The sequence below is a fragment of the Triticum dicoccoides genome, chromosome 7A (assembly GCF_002162155.2).
Source record: "Triticum dicoccoides isolate Atlit2015 ecotype Zavitan chromosome 7A, WEW_v2.0, whole genome shotgun sequence".
NCBI lineage: Eukaryota > Viridiplantae > Streptophyta > Magnoliopsida > Poales > Poaceae > Triticum > Triticum dicoccoides.
In genome coordinates, this window is record NC_041392.1 from 7,744,612 (window position 1) to 7,770,050 (window position 25,439).

The following is a 25,439-nucleotide window of genomic DNA, read 5'->3' on the forward strand; positions in this document are numbered from 1 at the left end:
GGAGGTGGAGGAGGAGGAGGCAGGCGAGGAGGAGGAGGAGGAGGTTGGGGAGGAGGTTGGGGAGGGGGAGGCAGGCGAGGAGGAGGGTGGTGGCGGGGATGATGGTGGTGATGAGAAGGGGGTTGAAAAGAAGGGGTGGCTGCGTGGTAACGCAAAGCTACCAAAGCAGGTTCCGGCTACTGAGGAGCAGAAGTGGCTCATTGAGCCCACGGGAAAAGAGTAAGTGGTTCATTATTTTACTTGTCACATGCTTATTCCGGTTGTTATTTATTTTGCTTGTCACATGCTAATAGTTCATTCTTTTGCAGCAACTGGATATATTCTAAAGGGGTCCTTATTCCCAACGGCCTCATCACCGTCTTGCTGAAGTTATACTGGCCGGGGTTGTACTGTCCGGATCCAGTCAGGCAGCCGGCCCATCGGGTTTTGGCCACGAGCTGGGACCACTAGGAAGCGGCCCGCCACGCGGACCATGAGACCCATGCCAAGGCCGTGATCACTACTTTCTGGGTGAGTTCTCTTCAGAAGAACAAGTCCATTCTAGTTTCATGAAAATGATTTAACTCATGGCTTCTTCCATTCTTGTTTCATGCATGATTGTAGAAATTCTATCGAGTTCTTCCGAAGCACAGGGCTAGAGCGGACCAGATCGTGTTGTGCCAATGCAAGAAGAAGGCCCGCCAGATGCAGTATGAGGTGCGCTATGTGGCCATCTCCACATACTACCACGACTATCTTGGTGTGAAGATGACCAAGGAAGAAGCGCGGAGGATGGGCATTACCTTGGAGAGGCCCGAGTTCTTGGCGGTAAGTATAAAAGATTTTTCATTATGCTTTCATATATTATGCTTTCATTACCTTGTGGTATATTATGCTTTATGCTTTATGCTTCCATAACACCAATTTGGACACACCTACATGCCGTTATGCTTTTATTATGTAGGTGTGTCCAAATTGGTGTTATGGAAAAGACGAGTCCTGGGCGGCATTGGTGGATCTTTGGTGTGATGAGGCTGGAGCCTGGGCGGCTATGAGAACCAAAAATAAGGCTAACCGAGGGACGGAGGGAGTACATGCTCAGGGAAACCGAAACCACTATCTCCACAAGGCAGTTAATGTATGACTAACCCCATTAAACATTCTTCTTCTTCTATTTACCATCACTTTCTTATGTATGACTAACCTCTGTTTGGTGGTGCAGGAGGAGAAACTAAAGCGGCCTCTCTCACACATGCAAGCGTGGGAGATCGCCCATACGCGGAAGGACCCCAAGCCTGGCGAGCCCAAGTACTACGGCAGGAAGACCGCAGGGAGGAAGAAGGCCTACTCCGAAGCGTATCTGAAGTTACATCCTGACACACCTGACCCCATTGCGGCGCCTCTGGACGACATGGCGGTGGTGAGGATGGGGCCCAAGGAGCACGGTCGGGAGGCGGTTCTTGATGCTGTGATCACTCCTAGTATCTCCTACACACAGCTTTGTCGGATCGACCCGAGCCTGAGCCAGCGCACGAGCCAGCCAGTGACCGGTACACAGTCCCTCTTTCAGGAGCAACAATCTGTAAGTATTTTCCCTCTTATCTTCATTGCTCACTTCATTTTCCGCATTTAGTAGTTTTATGAGTTCCATCATGTCATACCGTAGGCCTACCTGGAGTACACACGCCAGGAGACCATGGCATGGCATCAGAGGCTTTATGAACACCAAGTGTAGAGGGATAGCCAGATGCAGCAGGCTTTTCAGGATATGGCGGCCGGCAGGTGTCCTCAGTTCCCTCCAGCACAATGCCCTCCAGCACAACCAGTGTTGATGAGCTTTGAGGAGTTTGTGGCACAGAACACTGGCCCCTCGCCGGTTAGTTCATCCCCAATCTATTCACCCAAAGCATGTCATGCCTTTCAACACAGTCATATATCCCGTGCATATGTCTTTTCAACATCCAGGGAACAGGTGGATCTACCATTGGTGGTGGTCTTTGCAGCACTCCGAAGACACGGAGCCCGACCACTCCGATCCACGGAGGCGGAGGCGGAGGTGGAGGCGGTCTTGGCGGTAGCGCTGCCGCTAGCAGTGACGACCTGGGCTTCGGCGGTCTTGGCGGTAACGACCTCCGTGGTGCTCGACGTCCTGGCGCTTAAGCCTTTGGGTCACATTGTGGCGGTCTTGGTGGTGATGATACTTATATGCTTGTGATGTTTCTTATTGTTGTTTGTGAGATTCTTATATGCTTGGTGGTGATGATACTTATATGTTTATGCTTTGCGATGCTTCTTATGATGTGTGATGATGAATTTGTTGTGTGATGCTGCTGGGCCAGCTGTTATGTGATGCATATATTTGTTGTGTGATGCTGTATATATTCAAATGAATTGAGCTGAAACAAAACAGAAAAAATAAAAAAACAGACAGAAACTATGCCGACGGCTAGGCCGTCGGCATAGAGCTGCCGTGAGCTCCCAGTGGCTGCCACGTGGCAGGTCCATGCCGACGGCTTAGCCGTCGGCATAGTTTCAAACTAAGCCGACGGCTAGGCCGTCGGCATAGGCCTGCTCCAGGAGCTCCCAGTGGCTGCCACGTGGCAGGTCTATGCCGACGGTCTAGCCGTCGGCATAGTTTCAAACTAAGCCGACAGCTAGGCCGTCGGCATAGACCCGCCCCAGGGGTGATGCCTGCTCGCCACGTGGCACGTCTATGTCGACGGCCTAGCCGTCGGCTTAGTTTGAAACTATGCCGACAGCTAGGCCGTCGGCATAGACGTGCCATGTGGTGAGCAACCGTTGGTCAGCACTCGACGGCGGCCGCCGTTAGGCGATAACGTTGCCGACAGCCAGGGCCGTCGGCATAGATGTACGGACACCGTCGGGATAGGGCCTATGCCGACGGCCTTTTTATGCCGACGGCCTTCCTGGCTACGCCGACGGATATGTTGTCGACGGCCCTATGCCGACGGGGGCCGTCGGCATAGGCCTGTCCCGACGGCCATTCAGGGCTATGCCGACGGCCCTGGCCGTCGGCATAGGGTGCGATTCCGGTAGTGGCTCCTTCCAAGGAGGTCGTGGGCGCAATAGCCACCAGCAGCGCCATCGCTGTGACGTGCGCAGGCCGCACCCTGCAACGTCCGCGGGAGATTTCTCAAGAAATGTACACTCAGTCAGGATCTCCTCAACTTGCTACGGCGCAGCTCAACTTCTCCAGGAGCACACCAGTCTTGGCAAGCTCCTGGAGGTCTTCATCATCTGTTGTGACGGCCTGTTCGTGTCCTCTGCGGTTTAGAGATTTTTCCGTGTGAATTTTATCGCTAGTTAAGCGACTAACTTTGCACTGGAATTTCTAACAGCTGGAGATTTAGTGAGGCCACTGCTCCCTTACAAGCACTAGTAAAACGTCTGTGCGTTGCTACGGGCTATACTGTATATAAATAAATTAAATAAATTATTGATATTAAAACTTATTTCTCTCTCATACACCAACCTCACAGTCGACGGCAGGTTCTCGCGATCTAGTGTAGCATAAACATGGTCATATTGGAGGGCTATACTGTATATAATAAAGGGGATTTATTTTCACTGTATGTATGATACACTTTATGATACACTGTATGAAAAATATAACAATGCGACAGTCCAGGCTCCCACAAATCCAGACCATATTGGAGAGAGAAAATGTCTAAACTATGAACCATGTTATCTCCAACACGCATACCCAACATAAAAACTCCACCCCATGACACACCCTTATGTTTTCCAATCGGACCCTCCCCTTCCGCTCGGTTTTCGCCGTAGTGAGACATTTCTCGCTGGAGCCCTCTCCTTTAAAACGGGATGACACCCACCTCACCTTCGTCATCGCGGCCTCTCTCCTTCACACCATACTTCCCCACGGAGGGATTGCATTTAGACGTCGAAAAAAATCGATGGCGAGGGGGTCATGGAGGAGGGGTAGAGAACGAATCGGTGAAAGCCAAAAAACCTGCGTACAATGTTCGCTCCGCCTGGGTCATAGAGGAGTCCCCCTGGTAGAGGAGTTTGGGGAGAAGAGGACGGCGATGTGAGGACATGTCGGGAGGATCGCAAGGAAGGCACGTTGGTAGAGGAGATCAGGGAGAAGAGGACGGCAGCGCGAGGACGTCGGGATTATCGCGAGGAGGGCAGGCGATGGGAGGATTGCGTTCATATACACATTAATGGGCCAGCCCAATGATGTGATGTGATGATGTCAAAGGTGGGCGAAAGATAGGAGTGGTGGGATGAGGTGGAGTGAGGCGAGACTACCAACTAAGACATTGGTAGTAGAGATTAGTAGTAGAGATTACTGAGAGTTGGTATAACATACATAATCCTTATGGAAAATGTTAGGCAGAATCTTTGAGTAAGTGAATCTATCTTGTAAACTCCATTATAGACCATGCATACACATTATTCTCCAGAAGAACTGGTGCAGATTATTTGAAGGAGCTTGATATCCCATAGACCATAGTCCTCGTGTAGTCTTGCATTGAAATATATAGGTATGTAAGACAGTTAGCTTGGAATGAAATAGACAATTAAATGGAAAAGAGAAGAACTGAAATGAGGTAGAACTTTCAATAGGGTCACATTTCATTACTCAGACTAACCAAAAGTTTCAGAACCGAGTTCTTGGATCTCTTTGTCTTTGAGGTCATCATTCTTTATAATCTAAAACGTGAACATTTGGTTGGTAAAGAACATTACGTGTTAAATATGACATGTTATAGAAAGCATAATATCAGGACCACCTCTCATGGGCACAATCAACTTCCTAAAGCCTCTTTTTTTATCAGATGCATAATGCACATCACTTACCAAGGAAGATTTTAGCCTCTTCAACATAACAATCGGCATCCCTTGTCAAAGCTCACACCAAAATAAATGCACGTGTAATCATTCTACCCTTTGATTGATAGACTGAAAATAAGTACACAAAAGATAGGAGCTACTCACATTCAAACTTCTGCCACAAGCTCGTTGATGGTCATGCCCCTTCAACATGTTCACACATAGTGCGTCAAAAAATAATATTCCTCCAACCAGCCCATACAGAATGCCTCAAATTGGCATGATAAAACAAATCCAGATTGCATTATTCATTGAAATGATAAAAAATGAAAACATCTCAAACCAATATGTATGTAGAACCTAAAATTATATCTTATGTATCAAAACGACTATACAACCTTCCAAAAAGGGAAGGAGGACCATACGTAATACAATACTCCTTTCCAGCGCTTTACGTCGCCCGCCTCCCAATGCATCCCTGGTCATCTCCATGGCCTACAGGAGGCGCTTCACCTACAGCAGAATTTCGAGATAGGAATCCCTTCTTCACCTACAGCAAAATTTCGAGATCCCAACACTATCAGGCTAATACAAGGATCCATGAGAAGTGTGAATGCACCAATGTCTCCGGGTATGCATGGACCATACGGGTAACTGATTTGGGAAACGTAGGCGGCGATGTTGGCATGGCCGACGGCACATGATGCATCTACAGTGAGACCGGCGGCGGTCAGCAGCACCGTGGCGGCCCAATTCGATAAGCCCGGCGGTCGAGTACCTGGAAGGCCAGTAGCCCACTCCCACGACGTTGGCAAAGTAGCTCGGGATGGCAGCGACTAATCGCTGGGTCACCCGTGTCAGTGACCTTGAGGCGCCGTTGGCGCGAAGGGGAGCATGTTTCCACTGTCGCAGATCTCCCATGCGACATCAATGGTCGACAGCATTGGTCTCTCTCGATGGACCAGATCTTCCCTGTCGCGGTATTCGGGGGAGAGGGGGTAGGCAGTGCCAAACAGAGGAGGGAGAGGCTTGACCTGGCAGGTTCTTGAGCGGTTTGACAGTTCTTTTTTTTCAAGGATAGCTGAATGCCCTTGCGTTGCTATGGGACATCCAAGATATATATATTGATCAATAACCAGAAGGTTATTAATTCTACTTCACAAACTTCGACAATGCATGCACATTTTAATTTTCGATAAAAAACAAAGGTAACAAACTCCTATAACAGTGGATAAAATACAAGAAATCAGTCTAACTGAAAATACCATGTCTACCTTAGAACGTCTATAATATCAATTAAGAAGTCTGCTACAAAACTTACTAATAGGTGGAAAAGGGGCAGCTAGTATCTCTCCAACAAACAAAATCATACCATACAAAATAGATTGCCTGCAGTCAATAAAACAGTAGTAGGGCATCTGAACAAAAAAATACATATGGAAAATGGAACATGTCGTTTCGAAGATTACATTAATCCTGTCAATGTTAACCACAGTACTGAAGATAGGCCATAATGGCCACATGACCATCTGCACTGTACTGATAATAGAACTGCATGTCTTCATTGCTATCATTATAGATTAACATATTTAATTGTTTCAGCACAAAGGTTCTATAATGTCAGGGTAAATTCAAGAATCTTCACACGCACTTAATAGACCATGTAATAGCATGTTGAAAACTACGCAGGAAAAGCATGGTTCCGAGATACTTAAGTCTTGAGGTCAGTCCAGTCTTACCACGAAAATGAAAAGACCATATGATGTCTGGTGCAGCTCCCTATTCATCAGTAGAGAATCCTTTGATTTATTTACATGAAGATTCTTATTGGGCATGGCTGCATCAATCCGAGTATATATATCTGGATGATTGATTCCACACATGTGGAGCAGATATTGGAGATTATTAAGATTCTAGCTTATTCCAAACTTTATTTATTTTTATCCCAGTTCTAGACTTCTAATGTCTGTGAAAGAAGAAAATCTTGACCGGAACACAAAATGGCAACAAATAAGAAAAAGTTATCACCGGAGCAATGCAGTTAAGAGTTCCGGATACCTTTCAGAAAGAAGTGACATATATTAGCATATTTTATCAGAACAATTCAATCTGCAAATTAGCAAACATGGACATTCCAGTGCATAGTAGTACGACAAAAGGTGAAAAACAAGTGAACTGTGACACAATGTAACAGCTGAATCAACAATGACATGTTAGAATGCGAAAATATTGGAGATGAGAATTCCATTGACCTCTTGTTGGACTCTTCAAATCAGATCACTGATGGCGCTTCCAGCAGCGAGGCTTCCCCACGGCAAGGCATCTTTCTGGCTATTGTAACTCTGGAGGATTATGCCATCAGTAGATAATCTATCAAGACCTAAGGCTTCTCCATCCGGCCACGGCTGCAGCCGCGTCCACATCGCCATGGATGCTCCACCATATCCGCCTGGACGAGCGCAGGCTCTTCATCACCAACCTCTTGTTTAGCCACGATGCCACGGTGGCCACCAGGCAGCTTGAAGCCACAAACGACATGCTTGAGCACACATCGCGATGTTGGGGGCCACACCCGACAACGACACCATGCAACACGTCATGGCGGCGTTCATGGAGGCGTTGACGCGATGCTAGCTCCCCGCATGGGCTGGCCTGTGCAGGGCACTACTCCTACCCCATGCAGCGCCCACGCCACCATCGCGCCCTATACCATGCAATCAAATTGGCAGATAGAGTGCAAAATAATGGAACAAAATTGACAGAAAGATGAACAATGTGCAAGTAGCAACCTCAAAATAGGAGGACTACTCGTTTTGAAGTTTCAGAAGAGTTGATCTCAGAAAACTTCAATTGAATGCAAGGCCGAGTAGCAATGTACCCAGATCAGCAGCCTGATTTTTAGATGGTGTAGCTGGCAAATCTTCAAATCTAGTCCCCAAGAAGGAAATCAAGAGCAGATCATGAAGTTAATATACAGAGCTTCCAGAAATCACACATTCACCTACATCCGAAATGAAGCCTCCACCTGCCAAAATCACATGCCTAGTTCTTATAGTGTCCCAAAGGCAGTATGTAAGGCAGCGGAATGGGTGATCAAATCATAAAACACAATCTAGTATTTACCAGCGATTCAGTATCCTGCACGTCGGACTGGATCTTAGAGAGCCTCTGCTTCATCTTGTCTGCTTAGATCTCACCATGTAAGATGAAACCAACAACAGCGAATAGAAATAGGCACAGGAAGAGAGGGTGGCGATCTTGGCGAAGACCTCGCAGACACAGAGTCATAGTACTGGCGCTCGTAGCCCTGGAACACCTCGCTGCTTATGATTGCTCCTCTTGATCGCCTTTCATGGCATGTATTAAAGATAAATGGTAGCTAACCAGACCTGGCCGCTGCCACCGCCGAGAGGAGGTTGAGTAGTCAGCCATTTGCGTAGGTGAAAGCTGCTATGTACGTCCTTGATCCATCGCCCGCCGTCCAGGATCGACCCATGCACTTGAGACAATACTGGGCGCGCATCGAAGCAGACTTCATGGCTATGTCCCGGATCCACCGCCCTCTGTCCTGCTTGACCCATCCATAGGAATCAACACCGGACGCACCGGCTCGTCATCGATGCCTACGAGCTGTTTCATTGCGAGGTCAAGGGGGACCGCGGAAGAGCCGCACTGGTGCCTGTGCTACGCGCTACTCGCTAGCGGCGTAATCTGAGAAGGGGCGGCTAGGGTTTGAACAGGGAGGAGGAGGCACGGCTTGCGTGGATTTTTTGTTGCTTGTGTGCGTGGGTATGACGGTTTTGCTTGTTCTTTCGCCGCATCGCATGGGGTGGGACCACGTAATTAAGAAGAACGAATCACGTCTGAGTTTCAAAAAAAAGAACGAAACACGTTTGGGGTGGAACGTACGCAGGGAAAACTAACAGCGCGCAGGAGGGAGGCTCGACGAAGGGTTCGACGACGTAAGACGGGAAACGAAACACTGCGTTTCTTTTGGGTATTATTATTATTATTATTATTATTATTATTATTATTATTAGAGAATTAGAGATTAGAGATAGAGATTAGAGATTATTTGTTTCCTGAAAATCTATTACTTGTTTCCTAAAGCAAATTGCATTAATGAGAGAGATCCGTTGATTTGGCTAAGGTAGGAAAGAATCTATTATTTGTTTGCTAAAGCAAATTGCATTAATGGGAGAGATCCGTTGATTTGGCTAAGGTAGAAAAGAATCTATTATTTGTTTCGTATATAAAGCAAATTGCATTAATGAGAGAGATTCGTTGATTTGGCTAAGGTAGGAAAGTTAGGTCCGTGATCTTTTGTTATTAGGAAAGTGTTGAAAATAAACAGTTCCGGACTACCAACTTCTAGGCTCAGATTGCAAGTCTACACACCACTGTTCGATTTCAGTATGAGTGCGAATTGGCATGCTAGCTGCAGGAATTCTGACATGGTAAATTCCTTGCTTATCATCCTTTGAGCTTCTCATTAGCATACCAAACAGCTCGTTTGATGGTAGTTACTAGTTTAAATTTGTGTCCCCGGAGTAGTTCAAACGGCTCCGAGCAGGATTAGTCCAATGGAGATGTTGGGTGGCGCCGCCGGTGGGCGCGATTGGTCGGCATGGCCAAAGGGGTGAAGCAGAGGTGAAATTGTGTCGAGACGGTGTGGTGGTGTTGCGGCTGCTAGCAGGTTGGGTGTCAATAGCTTCTGGTCCTGAAGCTTGACCTATTTCCAGCGACCATAGGTTCAGACAAGTCAGTAAGTTACAAACTAGCAGCAAGCTGGTATTTCTCGAACCCTTTATTTGTTTAAAAACAGTGGCGGAACAAGGTGTACGAAATATATAAGAATTGAAGATGTTGGCTGTATTGAAAAGCTTCAGACTTCAGGTGCCGTCAGAAGCTTCACTCATTTCTGTCGATAGCCACATAGATTCAGACAGGTCGGTAAGCTACAAACTATCACCAAGTTATTATTTCTCAAACCCTAAATTTCTTCAAGAATAATGACGGAGCCAGAAAATACACACAATGGGGCCAAACATCAAACACAACAAAATGAATGATGGTCATGGGTAACAATTTTTAGTTGAATCGCACACGATGTTTCATCGCAATTGAATTTATCAATAGTTGCTTCTGTCTAGAATCCTATTGCGATCTCTTTCTTAATGTAGATCAACAAGCAATCTCTTAAAAATATGTCTTCCATTTTATCTGAGTCTGTTTTGGTATATTACAAATTTATAGCGGGCTAAAAAGGAAAGAAAAAAAAGGACATGCTAAGAAATCATAAGACAACATCTGAGAATTGGTTTGGTAGGTCCTGTTTAAGTGATTAAAAAGAACTGATACATGTATAAAATTATTCGGCCAGAAAACAAGCAAGAATGTAACGTATAACTTCACAAGCACACCATAGTGAACACTCAACACTCTCAATACAATACTACAACTTTCCACAATACTCACTTTTCCTCATGAGGGAAGTAGAGGTCATGGAGCAGAAACTGTTGTGTTGTCGAGCCCCACCCGTGAAGAGCAACCCGACGTCCGATAGCTCTATCTGCCGCTAATTGCCGCCTGAAGGCCAAAGAAATGCAGACTTATTCATTTATCATGGTGAAGTTCCACGACTTTATCTGGTTCAGTTGGGTGAAGTTGCGAGTGGAACCTGCAAATACCAAATATATCTTGTCCTGCAGAAGCTGTGATAGATCAATGTAGATATCTCCTTGGTAGACATACCGCCCACGGATGCTGTGTTGGACTAGAAATACTTGAAACAATTTTGATGTGCCGTGGTACCTGATACTGACCCATACATCAGAGCCACTTGAGAGGATGATGGAAACATTACTAAGCGGGTACTGTCGAATAGATTTGATGTTGTTGATGTCGATGCCCACATGGTTGCCGTCAAGGTCATCCTCATAGCTCTTTCTCGTGTCAAACTCGACGGCTACAACTGGGTCCGTATTCGTGCCGTTTGTCATTGCATATGCCAAGCCACTGGCCATTAATTGCTGTTGCTGGGCAACGATGGATTGTTTGTGAGCACAAATGCCATACCTTCTCCAGCCCCATTCTGACCGGGTTGGATGTTGAGCAGGAAATCTGTCCTGAACGAGGTGGGCGCCATGCGCTTGTTGTTCCACAGCTTGAGGGTTTCCCTTGCATAAACCACTCTCCCCGACCGGTGGCGCATGTTTCCGGTACTTGGGGTGATCTGCAAGGCACCATCTGCAATTGTTGAGCCTGGGCTGAAGGTGAAATCATCCATATTGATTGCGTTGAAGTTGGGATAAGTAAACTGCAAGCAACTACAGGTTCTACTGCCTAGGGCTAGGACGACAATAGCTGCATAAGCTATACAGGAAAAGCTCAACATGCTATTGGTATTGGGCATTGCCATGCTAAATGGTTCCTATAGCTTCCTACAACCTTCTCAAGAAAGAGGAGTATTTATACGATCCTTATACTTCGCTGCTTCTCATTACGGATGCGGGGAGGAGTTGACAAAGTACATGGAAGAGACATAGTCAATGGGGATCGTCAGGATAAAGCCTGAGATAATATTTGTGCAGCTGTAGAGAAACTTCCCATTGTTAGAATAAGAAGCGGTGCCGGCAAAATGTTAGGACAGATGCTACTCACCAACAATATGTTTGACTATGCGATCTCCCATCTTTTCTTTTTACTAGAGAGGGATGAAAAGAGGGACATCTGAGAGGATCAACAAGGTCTATTTAACAAGCGGAACAATGACATTAACATAAAAAAACATTCAGAGGTGGAAGAAAACTTATCCGTCACAACATGATAGTGCCAGCTATGAAGGACTTGGGTAGAAATCCCTTTCATTCAATAATTCTTTATATCGGATTCCTTGTCAATGCAGAACTTGTCTCCAGAGTTGAAAGCTCTTACAATTTACAAGTGTAACACATGATGTAGTCAAAGAAAACAAGCATTGTAACTCGACTCGCTTAATATATTTGTAAGTTATACTTGGATGAGACATAGTCAATGGGAATCGTCATATACAGCCGGCAACAATAGTTCTGCAGCTACAGAGAAGTTACTAACTGTTAAATTAATAACATGTGCTGACAAAATGTTCGTAGTAGTACGTTTGACTACGCAATCATCTCTTATTTTCTTTCTAGACTCTAGAGGCAAATTCAAAGAGGGGCTTACAGTAGAAATAAGGGGGTTGTTGAACAAGTAAAACAGTGTAACATACAAAAACATTAAGAGGTAGAAGAAACTGATCGGTGACAACTTGATGGAAACAGTGTAGTTTCCATTGGCTTGTAGGAGTAATACTGTGGAACGTTGAACTTGATGTCTCTCCGAACTCTGGTTCATTCACCTGCTTGCTTGGGACAACACTGGGTATCTCTGTCCGCCTCAACTGTTTTTCCAGTCACCCAAGTGAATGGAAAAATGAGATGTTCTTGTTCACAGCTTCTATTATTTCTAGCTTTTAGGCGAACTTTGAACTGAACCAAGTATGCAGGGCAAATCAAGAAAATCCTCCTACTGTCATTTGTTACTACCCCTCCAGCTCCACCTGCTCCCGTGCGTAGGAGACAGCCTTCGCCATGGACTGCGTTGTTCCAACAAATGACAATTAAGGTTCGGAGACACAGTAATACAAAAGTGTTTCACTTTCATCCAATTACAGTAGAAATAACGAGGCTGTTGAACGAGTAAAATAGTGTAAGATACAAAAATGCTAAGAGGTAGAACAAATTGATCAGTGACAACTTGATGGTGCCATACCTCTTTTTTTTGTGAGTGATGGTGCCATCCCTTAACTAGTTTCCACTGACATGTAATATTGTGGAACGTTGAACTTGATGATCTTATTCACGCGTTTGATTTGGACTTAGTGCCTTTGTTTCTGTCTTTTATGCTGGTGTGGAGATCTTGAAAAAAAAATGATTGCCCTACACTTTGAGATGTTGTATTCTAAACAATCTCTAAGGGGATAAGTTCATGGTTTGGATATGACTCAAATAGGCCTTATCTGCACTGCTCTTTATTCCATCATATGTTTTTCACATGGTCTACCAATATTTATATGATAAATTTATATGATAAATTTGTAAAGTTGATGATAGCCAAGGCAACTCCAACATGAACTTGCACCGCAGCACCATTTACATGCTGCCTGTGTTCCCGCACCAAATATATGTGCCAATTTGCGCAAAAAGAATAAAAAAATTGTTTCTTCTGAAGGCATCTCTTGAAGCCAACCATGCCAAAATATCTGAAAGTCTGCTGCTGACTCAAAAAAAAATCAGGGAACAAAAGATTTTCTTCTGCCATAATATTTCCTAAAGAAGTGTCCGTCTGCTTGCATGCCTTGTTGTTCACAGGCACCTGAAAAGAAGTGCCCGTCTGCTTGCATGCCTTGTTGCTACCTGCGACCAGATGATGAGCAGTGTTCCCATGTATATTAGACCAAGATTATGCATGATGAGCAGTGTCCGTCTGGGATTCAATCCCCTCCTTACTATGGCAAATGTTCAGACTGACAAATGAATGGCCGGCTCATCATGAGTGATTGTTGCAGATGTTTTTTTTTTCGATCAGAGGGGCCCCATGGCCCCCATTTTCATTACGAAAATGGAGTCACAACATACAAAGCAAGTTCCATACAAATTTAACATTTTTCGATGCCTAACATCTGCATCAGGAAACACTACTCATACATCTAGAGGCACTTCAACCGCACCTACAGGATGCTACAACAGAAGAACGCTCCAAAGCATCATCGCTACAAATGTTGCCTAATATTTTGCATCAGGGAAATAAACTCCTACATCTGAGATACCAAAATCTGCACCTACAGGGTGCTATATCAAAAGAACAAGAGAGATAATCGTAAATGCTGCATCTGTCAACACTTGATCAACAGAGCCTCCGTACAGCTGGGCCCCACCCGTAAGCACGCTTGAAGACGTCCCTCGCTATCTGGGCCAACCTCTTGGTCACTTCCTTAAGAGTTTTTTCCACCCCTCTTTTCTGTAGCACACCCCAGGAATCCAACATATAACATAAAGAGACGATAATATCAGTAGGATCCCTAGGTAAAGAACTTTGAAAGCAGGATTTATTTCTTGCTTTCCAGATCGACCATAACAAAGCAGTCGTACCAATAGCTATAACCATTCTATCTTTCCCAGTATACTTAGGAAGCCAATTCTGGCAAAGGTCAAAGAATGACAGGGGTGTTTGGGGATTTCCCAAAGCACTCCCAACTACATTCCAAAGAAACCGAGCAAGAGAACAAGTGAAAAACAGATGATCAATATATTCATTGGCATCACAAAATTCACATTTGTTGGTGCCTTTCCAGCCTTTTTTACACAAGTTGTCCTTGGTCAGGATCCTTCCTTTGATAACTAACCATATAAAAGCTTTAATTTTCAAAGGTACCTTCAGTTTCCAAAGAAACTTAATTGTTGCAGATGTTGGTCACTTGTTACAAACTGCCGGGATTCAACACAGATCGTCAAGCAAATTTTCAGAATTTGAAAACCCCATCCCATTCAACTGGGTTAACAATGCAGTTTGAGGAAATCGCATGTTCACCGAGCAACTTTCAACAAAACTCATGATGTCCACAACACTCGGGTTATCTATGTCAATGTTAATAAGTGGTGTATTTGACTTGTTCACCTGCATGCTACCCCAATCAGACAACTATGGTGTGTAGCACTGGGCATGTTTGCCTTGTTCATCTGTTTTGCCAGTCGCCCAAGTTGAATGGGAAAATGGAATGTTCTTTCTCACCACATCTATTTATTTCTTACTTTAGCCCATGTTTGAACTGAACCCAGCCGTGGTCGAGAGATCAGAGCAAAGTACAAAGAGAGGGATGAACTTTTCAAATATGCGGGGTAAATCAAGAAAGTAGATTCTGCTCTACTCATTTCCTTTTTGCTTTTGTTATTGTCAAAATATTACCATCCTTTTGCCCCCTCCTTGTAATTCTAAAGGGCTTTACTGAGATCTACTTTGTGTTCTACACACTCTCTTGTGGATAATTCATCTGTTGTAACATGACAATTCTTTTCTCTACGAGGGAACTCCAGAAATTCTCGAAGGAGATTCTGCTACAAGAAAGTGTCTTCTCTCCTAAAGGATCACTTGTGACATAGCAATGTTCAGGAGATGCGGTAATACAAAGCTGGCTGCTTCATCCAAGATGGGACACTGTCACTCCCTGAAGCAGAGCAAGCCAGCGCTGAAACAGAGCAGCCAACAAGTGACGATAGATTAGCGTCAAGCCAGGGCAAGAGGAGCCACCATCCCGAAGATTAGCGGCTGGACCAGAGCTCAGAAGGACGTTTGGACCGAATAATCCTTCTAGTGAAGTGCAGGCACTGGCTCCAGGAAAATGGGCATCGTGTGCCATCTGTAACTGAAGAATGGCTCTGTTCTACATCTCACCTACCCTCCTTCCTTTATATCCCCATCTATCTTCACCAAATTGTACATCAAAACCAGGATATAAATCAATAGAAGGACATTAATTTCATAATGATGCAGAGCTGTAGTTATTACCGTTGTTGAATCCTTGCTGTCATTTCACGTAGGAAAGGTCTTGTCTGGAGGGCTCCTGAATGCTGCCTGCGTGCAAGCTCTCACAGTCAGGTAATAATGCTTGTAGTCTTGGTTAGTTAGTCCATCGACGCTATTTGGAAAAGGAGAAATAAAGAAGCCCACTATGGATCCAAGAAACTAGAAAAAAAATATACATGCAGGAAAAAGGCAAAACCTCTAGACCAAGATTAGGTATGATACTAGCTGGGAATCAACCCTCTGCTCACTGTGGAAAATTTTCACACTGACAAACAAATGTTCAGTTCTTTATGGATATAAAACTATCAGTTCTGGAGCTTTTCTTGGAACGAAATGGTATGGTTGAGTAACTCATCTCGACTGTTTTCAGTTCATATTGTCTATTCCCATTCCATAGTCTCAAAAATAACAATTCAAAAATCAGGTATCATCACATCACAAACACATACAGAAACAACGCCGGTTGAGCCGACTCAAACAGGGTAGCAACTCGGCCAAAAAAATGAACACAGCGGACATGAATCAACCACAGCAAGAGGCCTTTTTTGCTGGGTTCATTCAGTTGTGTTGACAGAAAAATATTGTGTGTGCCCATGAAGCTGCATCTCTATAAAATTGTTGTTATCATTGTCAGTAAAAACTCTGGTCATTCACATGCACGCTGCTATTTGTACAAGAGTACATACTCCAAATTTACTTAATCGACATTGATGCAATTTCTCTGTGAATAACAGATCCAAAGCTATATTGAATTTACTAGCTACAGAAAATATGCAAAAAAAAAAAATACTTCCTAAAAGGCAGTGTTTTACCAAAGTACTGAATGAATAAGTTCAACTAAACATCACACCAGTAAACGGTCTGAACATTTGAGTACACTAATAGGTTCACAATCTGCACTAGGATTTAGGATAATCATAATAACTGACTGTTATGGAAAGGATGACCGATTACAGTATAATTTAGCCACACCGAAATAATACATGTCCAGAACGACCAGTGCTAGGTAAACAAGAAAAAGGGTAACAATTGCTCTGAACTGGAAATCAACCAAGCAGGAGTGTAAGCACCAGCAAAATTCAGCGGCATGATACCGGCAGATTCAGAGGTACACAAACAAGTACTTCAGCCGACAAAATAGCCAATTCTTGCACAAGGGTGGTTTGAAGGTAAAAAACTACTGCCCATCTCCATCTGCTAATGACTCCGAGAACAGAGGAACATAAGGTAGAAATCGTTGTGTATTCTTCTCGAGATTAAGGATACAGCCAACTTTCTGATGTTGCATATCATACGGTACCATGGTATCACCTCCACGTGAAACCAGGTAAATGGTGTCGCAATCTGGATGAATCCCAACCACCCTGTACTTCTCCCCAGTCATGCTGATAAGCTCATCGATGCTGGCAGTGTGCTTCAGAACGAATTCTTCACTGTCACAATCCTTGAGGCACCAGAGTTCTGTCTCAGAATCTAGTGTTTTATTGTTATCATCGACGGAAGCTACAGCATAGAGTAAGCACCCCTGCGACGATCCAATCGCACCAAATCTTCGACCGTATGGCATAGGGATAGTCTTCCGCACTTTGCCCTCCATGTCCATCCCCAGGAGTGCATACTCGTTGCTGATGCCGTTCGGGTTGCCAATCACGTACATCATACCGTTGAGAAAGACAGCCTTGCTATAGAAGAACAGCACCACTTTCTCAGCAATCCCACCATCTCTGCGACTCCAGGCTCCTGTTTGCGACGAGTAGATGTTCACTCCTGTCTTGTACGTTTCCACAGAGGTCTTCTCAAAACAAAAAACGTGGAAATGGGATGAGACTGCCGGATCAAAAGCCAGACCTGCCATACAGTTGTATCTATATCTGCCCGCGGGTGCCTGCGGTTGAGGGGGCAGGTCCACCCACCTCCCAGTGGCCGGATTGCACACCGCAAAACGGCAATCATCCTCTGCCCAAGCCCAAGGGTTCACCATGATCGATGGGTAGAGAAGGAGGCCATTGCAGGCGTCCACCTGGACCATGCCCTTGTCCTTGTTAGGCTGCAAGTAAGGGAGGGAAGGTTCGAACGGGGCTGCGCCATTGCCGGAGACGCTGGCGAAGTGGTGGCGATTCCCGCCGCCGATAGACGTGTAGAGGAAGCCGGCAAGGGTCTGAGGCAGCTTGTTGCGGTTGGCGGGGTCGGCGATGAGGTCGAGCCAGGGGACGGAGACGCATTTGAAGCGGCGTGGTCGAGTTTCCCAAGGAAGCTGACAACCCTACTGCCCAAGCAACCAAAGACGACACCCTAGGACATAATCGCATCAACGCACACACCAACCCCTTGCTGACAATGCAAAAACATTCGTGCGTGTTGGCTGATGCTTGAAAAATTATTTGCCTAATTAAGCACGTACGACAAGCTCTCAAGTTCCAGCGGCCGGGCTGCGTCTACATGTTTTTTTTTCAATCATGACAGTACAATGAATACCAGAAATAAAGGCCGTGTGTGCATGGTGGATTACTCTACATGCATCATGACTTTGTACGTGGATATATATGTCCTTGTCACAATTAGACTGACGAGCCTCAAGATCAACTAGCGACTGTCTGATGAACAATTAGCGGTGGCTCAACAGGAAGGAACAAGCAGAGTGTTAGTGATCTCAAATCAGAGACGGTACGGTTCTTCTGTTAGATTCCAGAACGCCGTTGCAAGCCTCCAGGAATGTGAATACGTATCTGGTAAAGCCTCCATTTCTCTGCCGTTGTCAATCTTCAAGCTTCTCATGGATAGAAATTAGCACTGACACTGCACAGTTTCAGTTCCACTTTTCTCAACCATCTCCAGCAATCCTCTTTCACATGATCTTGAATCAATTAGCTTCATCTCGAGATATGGTTCACTTCTTGTTACCCAAGATGGAAAGAAGCTTCTTCCCTTCACACGCGACAATCTCCAGCACTTTCATCCATCTGTTTCTACAGAGTTGGGCTTTTCTTTTGCTTAATAAGAAATAAGTAACTGGATGCTGCAAGCAATTTACTTATTTTCAACTGTCGAGGTATAATGCAAATGTAATATCAACTACTGTTTTTTGGGTTGAAATTAGGCAGGCTAGCTGACATAGATGCACAAGTTCATCACCGAACCTCTCCAGCCAGAACACTGACATAGATACAAGTCAATGTTGCTGAAATTGTCCTTCACTCCTTCAGTGTAACACTAAAGTAGACATAGACCCACGAGTAGTTACATTCATCTTTTCTTTGACTAACAGAGTAACGGGCATCTCTCACAGCCACAGCCACAAAAGCCATGTGAAAATGAAACAACACGGGCACACATAATTACAGATAGCGCACCTACATTGACTTGTAGTCAAAGCACATCAAGGGTCGGATTTGCAACGATTTGCTACTCCACTAATAATGGCATTGTTACAAGATCCGTGCTTGTTTTTACCCTGAAAGAGCATGGAACAACTTTTTGTAGCCACAAAGATAACCAGATCATGGGAACATGCCTTCGAGGAACTCTTCGAAACCTTCATCATTGTTTCCTGAACTCCTTGAAGAAGCTCCCTTCCGATCTGCAGCATCTTTGCAAGAGTAAGTTTCATGCCACTGGAATCTATGGCATCCCTAAATCCCCAATAAACAAACACAAGATGCATGCATGAGCACAGAATAATCGACAAAGCCCAAGGCTGTTGCAGGTTCTGGTGAGCCCAATGCAGGCATATGTTCTACTGAGCGCAGAGCCATGACATTTGCGTACATGAATAAACACAAGATCTGTGTTCCAAATAGGCCTTATTTACAAGGCCCGAGATCAGCCGTGACCTGGGCCCATGCTAACTGAACATTTAGGTGCCAAATATCTTGAAAAGTGCTGTTCGGATTTCAGGAAAAAGGATGGTGCCAATAGGCCACGGGGATGTTATAAAAACCCTGTTTGAGATTCGGCCGCCTTAGGAGTGCAGTAGCCAAGCAAGCCATTAACTAAGCATTAGACCCCCTACCCCCCAACCCAACAAAGTACATGACCAATATAAAAGGTGTATCCAATCAGCTGTACCTTTTTTCTTTCTTCTATCTTTCTTGGCCTCATCCTCAGAGGTATCATCACTTTCTTCATGTTCTCTGCAGTTTGAACAGAGTCAAAGAATGTAGTGCAACAAAATAATGGGGTTGGACAAGAACAAGAACTTAAGATACCTCTTTCTCTTGTCCCTGTCTTTCAACTCAATTTCCTTTTCACCGTAGGGATCTTCCTGCTTCTCTTTCTCTTTCTCCTTCAGCCTCTTATAAGCAAGCTTTTCTGCACATCTTTAATAATGTACTACCAATCAGGCTAAATAATCAATTGGGCACTTGCTTGAACAAAATGAAAGCACAAAAGACGAAGCAAGAAAAAGTGGTCCAAGGAAAAGTTAAAGAAATATAACTATCATGGTAAGAAAGAGCAGTGCCAAATCTGCTTCAAACAAATCCTATTATGGAACAGTGGATTCACTAACCCCTTGCAAGCTACCAGCTTCACTAGTGCTTGTTTCTGCTCCCCTGCTTCAACATAAGAAAAATTCACCTGAAAATGATAAGAGAAAAATGTAAGTGCTACAAATACAGCTGAAACAGTTCTTTATAAAATGTGTTCTGTGTTTTACACATTTTAGCATGAGCAATAGGACTTTAGTCAAGAACATACCTCATAACTACCTAGCCCATGTTTTTCATCACAATGCCTATTGCCACAGATAAATTGCCCTGCAAAAGAGCATATTCGGACCATTGCTAAAGATTTTGTATTGATTCTGAACAACTGTTTGAGCAAACAGACAATTTTCATAAAAAAAAAACTCTGTATTGTCTAACACCTTAGTAGAATTAGAAAAGAAAACTACAATGATGGCTTCCAAAATCTAGAGATTCAGTTATGATTTGTTTTTGAGTTTGGTGGTAATTTGGCGCAAGCACCCCAACTGCTCTCTGACATACAGCTAAATAAAAGAAAAGTATGCCTAATAGTGTAAAGAAATAAAGCTTTAAGCTCAGTAACCTTTAATTACAATTTCTTTAAATACCCTTTTAAGTTCTAGACTTCCGTTTGAATGGTCTGTTACTAGCAACAGAATACTCATACAATTTAAGTTCAGTCATACTTCTCAGAGAAATTATTTTAGATGGAAATTAATAGATGGGATTGCTTAAGAATACCTTTGCCAGATATCACTTCTTTTTCTGTTCTCCATCTCAATCCAATCTGCAGGAGAATATACCATTGTAAGATGGGATTCATATCCAAAACTACAGATGATTTTAGAAGGGGAAAAAAACTGGTTGGGCATCCATTCATCATCCTGCCACTGAAAATGCACGACTGCCATATCGTTAAAAGTTGTTCACTTCTGTGTTACAAGGATAATCAGTGTTTGTGTGTGCCTGCCAGAACATAATATGAAAAATGGGCAGGTTGGCAAACATGGTTCTTGCAATATGCACATTGATGAAAATCCACAACAACAAAAAAATTTCTAGTTATTCCTGCATGTGCATTAATTTTATGAAATATGAATTCATCAAGGTGACAAGAGTATCACAATTGGAAGGATACTATTGTTGCCTTTGGGTGTCCCTCCAAAAGTCATGCCATGCATTCTTCCTTTTGTATATCATCTAAGACTAAAGGAAAAACTACATGTCTACATCAAGAAACAGTATTCATTGGCATAGGGTTAAAGCACCATACCTTGCCTTTTTTATACTGGGTCATGTCAGCAATGCAATACCTGCCTCAAGTTAAGGACCATAAACACACTATAGTAAAGTCTTACAAAATTACAAAGAATAGCACACACATCAAATACAGCTCCCATTTGTACAAGCAATGATCAATACTGGTTGACAGAAAGCACAAGTTCATGAGGCACTGAGGTGAAACCATGATGCACTTAAGTCTTCATGCAGAAGAGCATACCAATACAGAGAACAGCAAGAGATATATGCCCTTTACAGGTTTAAGGTACATTCACATGCCTTATGCCTATTTACATTACCAAACTATTAAATAACTATATGTAATGACATTAGCATCAGCATACATGAACTTGTTATTTCACAAAAATATCTGAAAAATATGCCATGTACTGACATGTCCTCATAGAAAGAACAATGCAATATAAAATATACTAAAAATGGATACTCTTTAAAAAGCTTGTCATAGTAACGTTTGACCAGCCTCTTCTCCCAAGTTGAATCCATGTCATCTTCCTCGGTAAGAATGAACCTTTCAAATGATAGAAGAAGAAAAGTGAGGCATTTATGAAATTACGAGTTTCCTAAAAGCACAGGTATATGTTAATAGGATGTGGTTCAGACCTGTATCCTTCTCTCAATGTATCCTTATCAGTTTTGATGGGCAGACTGTTATCCACATTTTTCCCATGGCCATAAAACTGAACTGTTGAAAGGTAAAGACATATATCAGTGGCACACAGAAAATGAATGATGGATATCATGTACGCTAAGGTTAAAAGAACTGTAATGTTGAGTGTCTGATCTCCAATTCTTTCTACAACGAAGGGGTCTATTCTCTCATTCCACTATTTTGTGAGATTGGGATGCATTAAAAAAAGTTTGGCAATGAAGCGTTGATCTTTGTGCTGACATTTGGCAAAAAAAAAAATGCACCATTGCACAGGACTGGTTATCAATATATTGGAGACCAGGACATAATCCTATGTTAAAAATGCATATTAGAATGTTATCTATATTAAGCTAGGTAACAAGTTATAGTAGAAATACACAATCCATGTATGGATGACGGTAGCCCCCAATTGTTCCTTAAGTAGAGGGGACTGTTCATCATTCAGTTTCTTTGGGAAACCAAGGCTGACCAAATAAATAGCTCATTATATGCCATTGCCCCAGTTTCCATTTCACTATGAAAGGGCAACTCAATCATCGGGACAAGGTAACAATATATCACAGTTTAAGGTACTACTAAAGCAAGCTCACAAGCACACTGAATGATTGTAATCAACTACAATGGCAGAATACACAGGTAACCAGATTCTAGTGTGATGGTTGCTCAATTCCACACAGAATTCAGCATTTTAGATAACTAGCAATAACAGGAGCACGAGAAGGCTGCGGGATCAATTTTGGAGAATCGATGGCTGTGTTTGTATGTGAAGTTACAGCAGAACTGCAACTGTTTTTTGCATACTTGAAAGTTACAACTTACACATGTCCCTCCGTGTTCAGCACACTATTAGTGCTACCAATTAGAATTTAGCTTGCCTAACTCATGATTCATTACCATGCCATTTTATTCCCAAACCATTTTGCTCAACCACAAATAAATATCTTAACCAACACAACTCCAGAATCAATCAGCAAAAAGGGGGAGTCGTTATGTGCCCTGTCTATGGGTTAACATTGGGCAAAAAATATAAATCCTGTATTAAAAATCCATATTAGAATGTTGTCTGTATTAAGCTAGGTGACAAGTTACACATAGAAATACAAAATCCATGTATGGATGAAGGTAGCCCCCAATTATTCCTTAAGTAGAGGGGACTGTTCAACATTCAGTTCCTTTTGGAAACCAAGACTAAGCAAATAAATGACTCATTATATGCCACTGCCCCAGTTTCCTTTTCACCATTGAGACAAGGTACAAATACATTAGACTTAAAGCTAACTCTAAAGCAGGCTCACCAGCACAATGAATGGTTGTGATCAATTACAAAGCCAGAAGCATATATAGTAGTCGTGGTGTGTTGGATGCTTAATTCCATACAGAGGTCAGCACTTGAGCTAATTTTAGTAATAACACAAGGACAAGAAGTTTGCAGGGTCAATTTTGTATGCGTAGTTACATCGGAAATGCAAGTTTTTAGTGGACTTGCAAGTTACAAATTTTGCCTGTTCTTTGAACCCCCACCACCAAGTATAATTTGGTTTACCTAACTCGTGATCTCGTTGCCATGCTATTTTATTCAAAAACCCATTTTCATCAACCATAACCAACACAAATCCAGAGTCAATCAGAAAAAATTGGGGCAAAGATAATAAGAGCATGCTTTTGCAGGAAACAACAGCAGCAGCAGCAGATCATACCATAATCCTTCATGAACTTCTTGTGGCGATCGTACGCGTTGAGCCCCCGGATGTGTGACTGGTACTGCCTGCATCCATGAATCCCACATCCAGAGTCGTGAAGCAACAATTCAGCCTATGAACCACAAGCACACCAGGCTAATCTAACTTGTACAGGGCAATTATGGGCCAAGAAGTAAATTACAGTTCGCGGACACGATTACTTTGCATATCACCGAGATAAAAAAAAGAGTAGTAAACCGTGCAGAAGATTGTAAAACACAGCATTACTTGTGCAGGGAGATTAGTTTGTGTATCCTCGAGAATTAAAAGTAGTAAACCATGTGAGGATTGTATCCTCGAGAATTAAAAGTACTTAACCATGTGAGTATTTCTCGTTAGCAGTCTTAACAACACGGAATCTAGAATAATAATAAAAAAAGCTAGGGTTTTTATAGCCGATTCGAGCAGAAAGAAATCAGATTAAATCGACGAGTACTAAATCGAAGAAGGTAAAGAGAGGGAGGCGACGAGATCCTTACATCCTCCTCTCCTCCCTGTCGAAGATGGCGGACTTGAGCCGCCCCAGCGATGCCATCGCGCTCTCTCGCCCGCTCCGCCTCGCCTCGTCTGAGCCCCTCAGCAGCCGCTGCCGGCGCACGAGCACCAGCCTACCCACAGGATGCCGCGCCGGGGTTTGGGGGAGGATGGTAAGCGAGCGCCTGGTGCGCCGGCGGCGGCGGCGGCGTCCGAGTAGGGCCGGGCGGCTGGTGGCTGGAGCCTTGAGGTGGCCGAAGGGAACCACGATGTCTGGTAGAGCCCATCTCACGGGCCGGGCTTTTTAGCAGCGGAGCACAAAGGGCCAGCTACCCCTCAAAAAGAAATACAAAGGGCCAGCCCAACTCACGGGGTTGAACCATGATGATGATTCGGAATTTCGGATGATGAGTCAGTGGGAATTTCCTTTTTTTTTCTGAGACAACCTTGAGTTAAAGCATGTTTCGCTAAGTTGTGAGTTTCGACATTTGAGCTCCTAAACTCATGATCTAAAAAACACAAAGTAAAAGAAGAAATTTGTTGATTGATCTCCCGAATAATTGCTCCATACATGGCTGCACTTCCCCTCTTGATCTCCTGGACCACCTCCTTGCAATCGGACGCCATACATATCATGTCTAGGTTTAAATCCATTGCGAAGGAGAAACCCTCTCGAATTGCACATGCCTCCGATGTGGTTGGGTCGCCCAAGTTGAACACCATAGCAGATGCTCCCAGGAATCCTCCTCCCGATAAATTGTAGCAATTGAACCATAGTGACCTCCCCGGCCTACAGTTGCATCTACATTAATCTTGGAGTGGTATTCTTGGGGTGCTAACCAACCAGTGGGGCGTATAGTGGAAGTCACCCTCGTCACTTTCTCTGGAGATGTACTAGAGTCGACAGTTGACATAGGAGTACGTGCAGTGCAGTACATGCTTAATTAATCAAGTGTTGTTGAGGCGTGACAAGGTTTATGTGTCGACGATCGAGATTAATGGTTGATGATTAATCGGGGATCAATGATCGTGCATGTGTTTGCGCTGTGTCGGGCGGGTGAGGAACGCGTGTCGACCGGCCGGCCGGCTCTGCTCTCCGGGCGAACAGGCGACGGAGTTTGGAATAAATAGTTAGGCGGGTCAATTAGGCTTTTTTTCCTGGGAGATGGGCCAGGTGGTCTAAGTTGAAGGAAACTGTTGTTGGGCTGGCCTACCACTGTGGTGGAGGATTGCTCTTGGGCTGGGCGGCTTATTGCGTGCTTTTGACCTGCAAACAGGCACGACGACATATGCGAGAGTTATATCTCGCTTATAGCGAGATAGAAGAAGTACTCGCCTGAAGTATTTGTAGTTATGAGCCAGCCCATTCTCGTGTTTTAGCTTGCTCGCTTGCTGTGTTCGTTCGTTCGT

General features: G+C 44.0%; 2 protein-coding genes and 1 pseudogene across 2 annotated transcripts; all 3 read right to left on the reverse strand.

Moving 5' to 3' along the window:
- Nucleotides 1-10,183: 10,183 nt before the first annotated feature.
- Nucleotides 10,184-11,220, reverse strand: LOC119334679 (annotated as a pseudogene).
- A 4,533-nt stretch (nt 11,221-15,753) lies between these two features.
- LOC119332814 (F-box protein At5g07610-like) lies at nt 15,754-18,276 on the reverse strand. The gene is made up of 2 exons (XM_037605957.1): nt 18,205-18,276; nt 15,754-17,665 (listed from the first exon to the last, which is right to left on the reverse strand). Exons 1-2 carry the CDS (start codon nt 18,274-18,276, stop codon nt 16,580-16,582), a joined length of 1,158 nt encoding a protein of 385 aa, XP_037461854.1. The 3' UTR covers nt 15,754-16,579.
- A 250-nt stretch (nt 18,277-18,526) lies between these two features.
- On the reverse strand, nt 18,527-24,305 carry LOC119329990 (protein FRA10AC1-like). Its single transcript, XM_037603099.1, has 11 exons — nt 24,035-24,305; nt 23,514-23,581; nt 21,768-21,849; nt 21,592-21,675; nt 21,139-21,178; nt 20,607-20,652; nt 20,098-20,156; nt 19,910-19,977; nt 19,608-19,718; nt 19,468-19,532; nt 18,527-18,979 (listed from the first exon to the last, which is right to left on the reverse strand). Exons 1-11 carry the CDS (start codon nt 24,088-24,090, stop codon nt 18,900-18,902), a joined length of 759 nt encoding a protein of 252 aa, XP_037458996.1. The 5' UTR covers nt 24,091-24,305; the 3' UTR covers nt 18,527-18,899.
- Nucleotides 24,306-25,439: the final 1,134 nt, after the last annotated feature.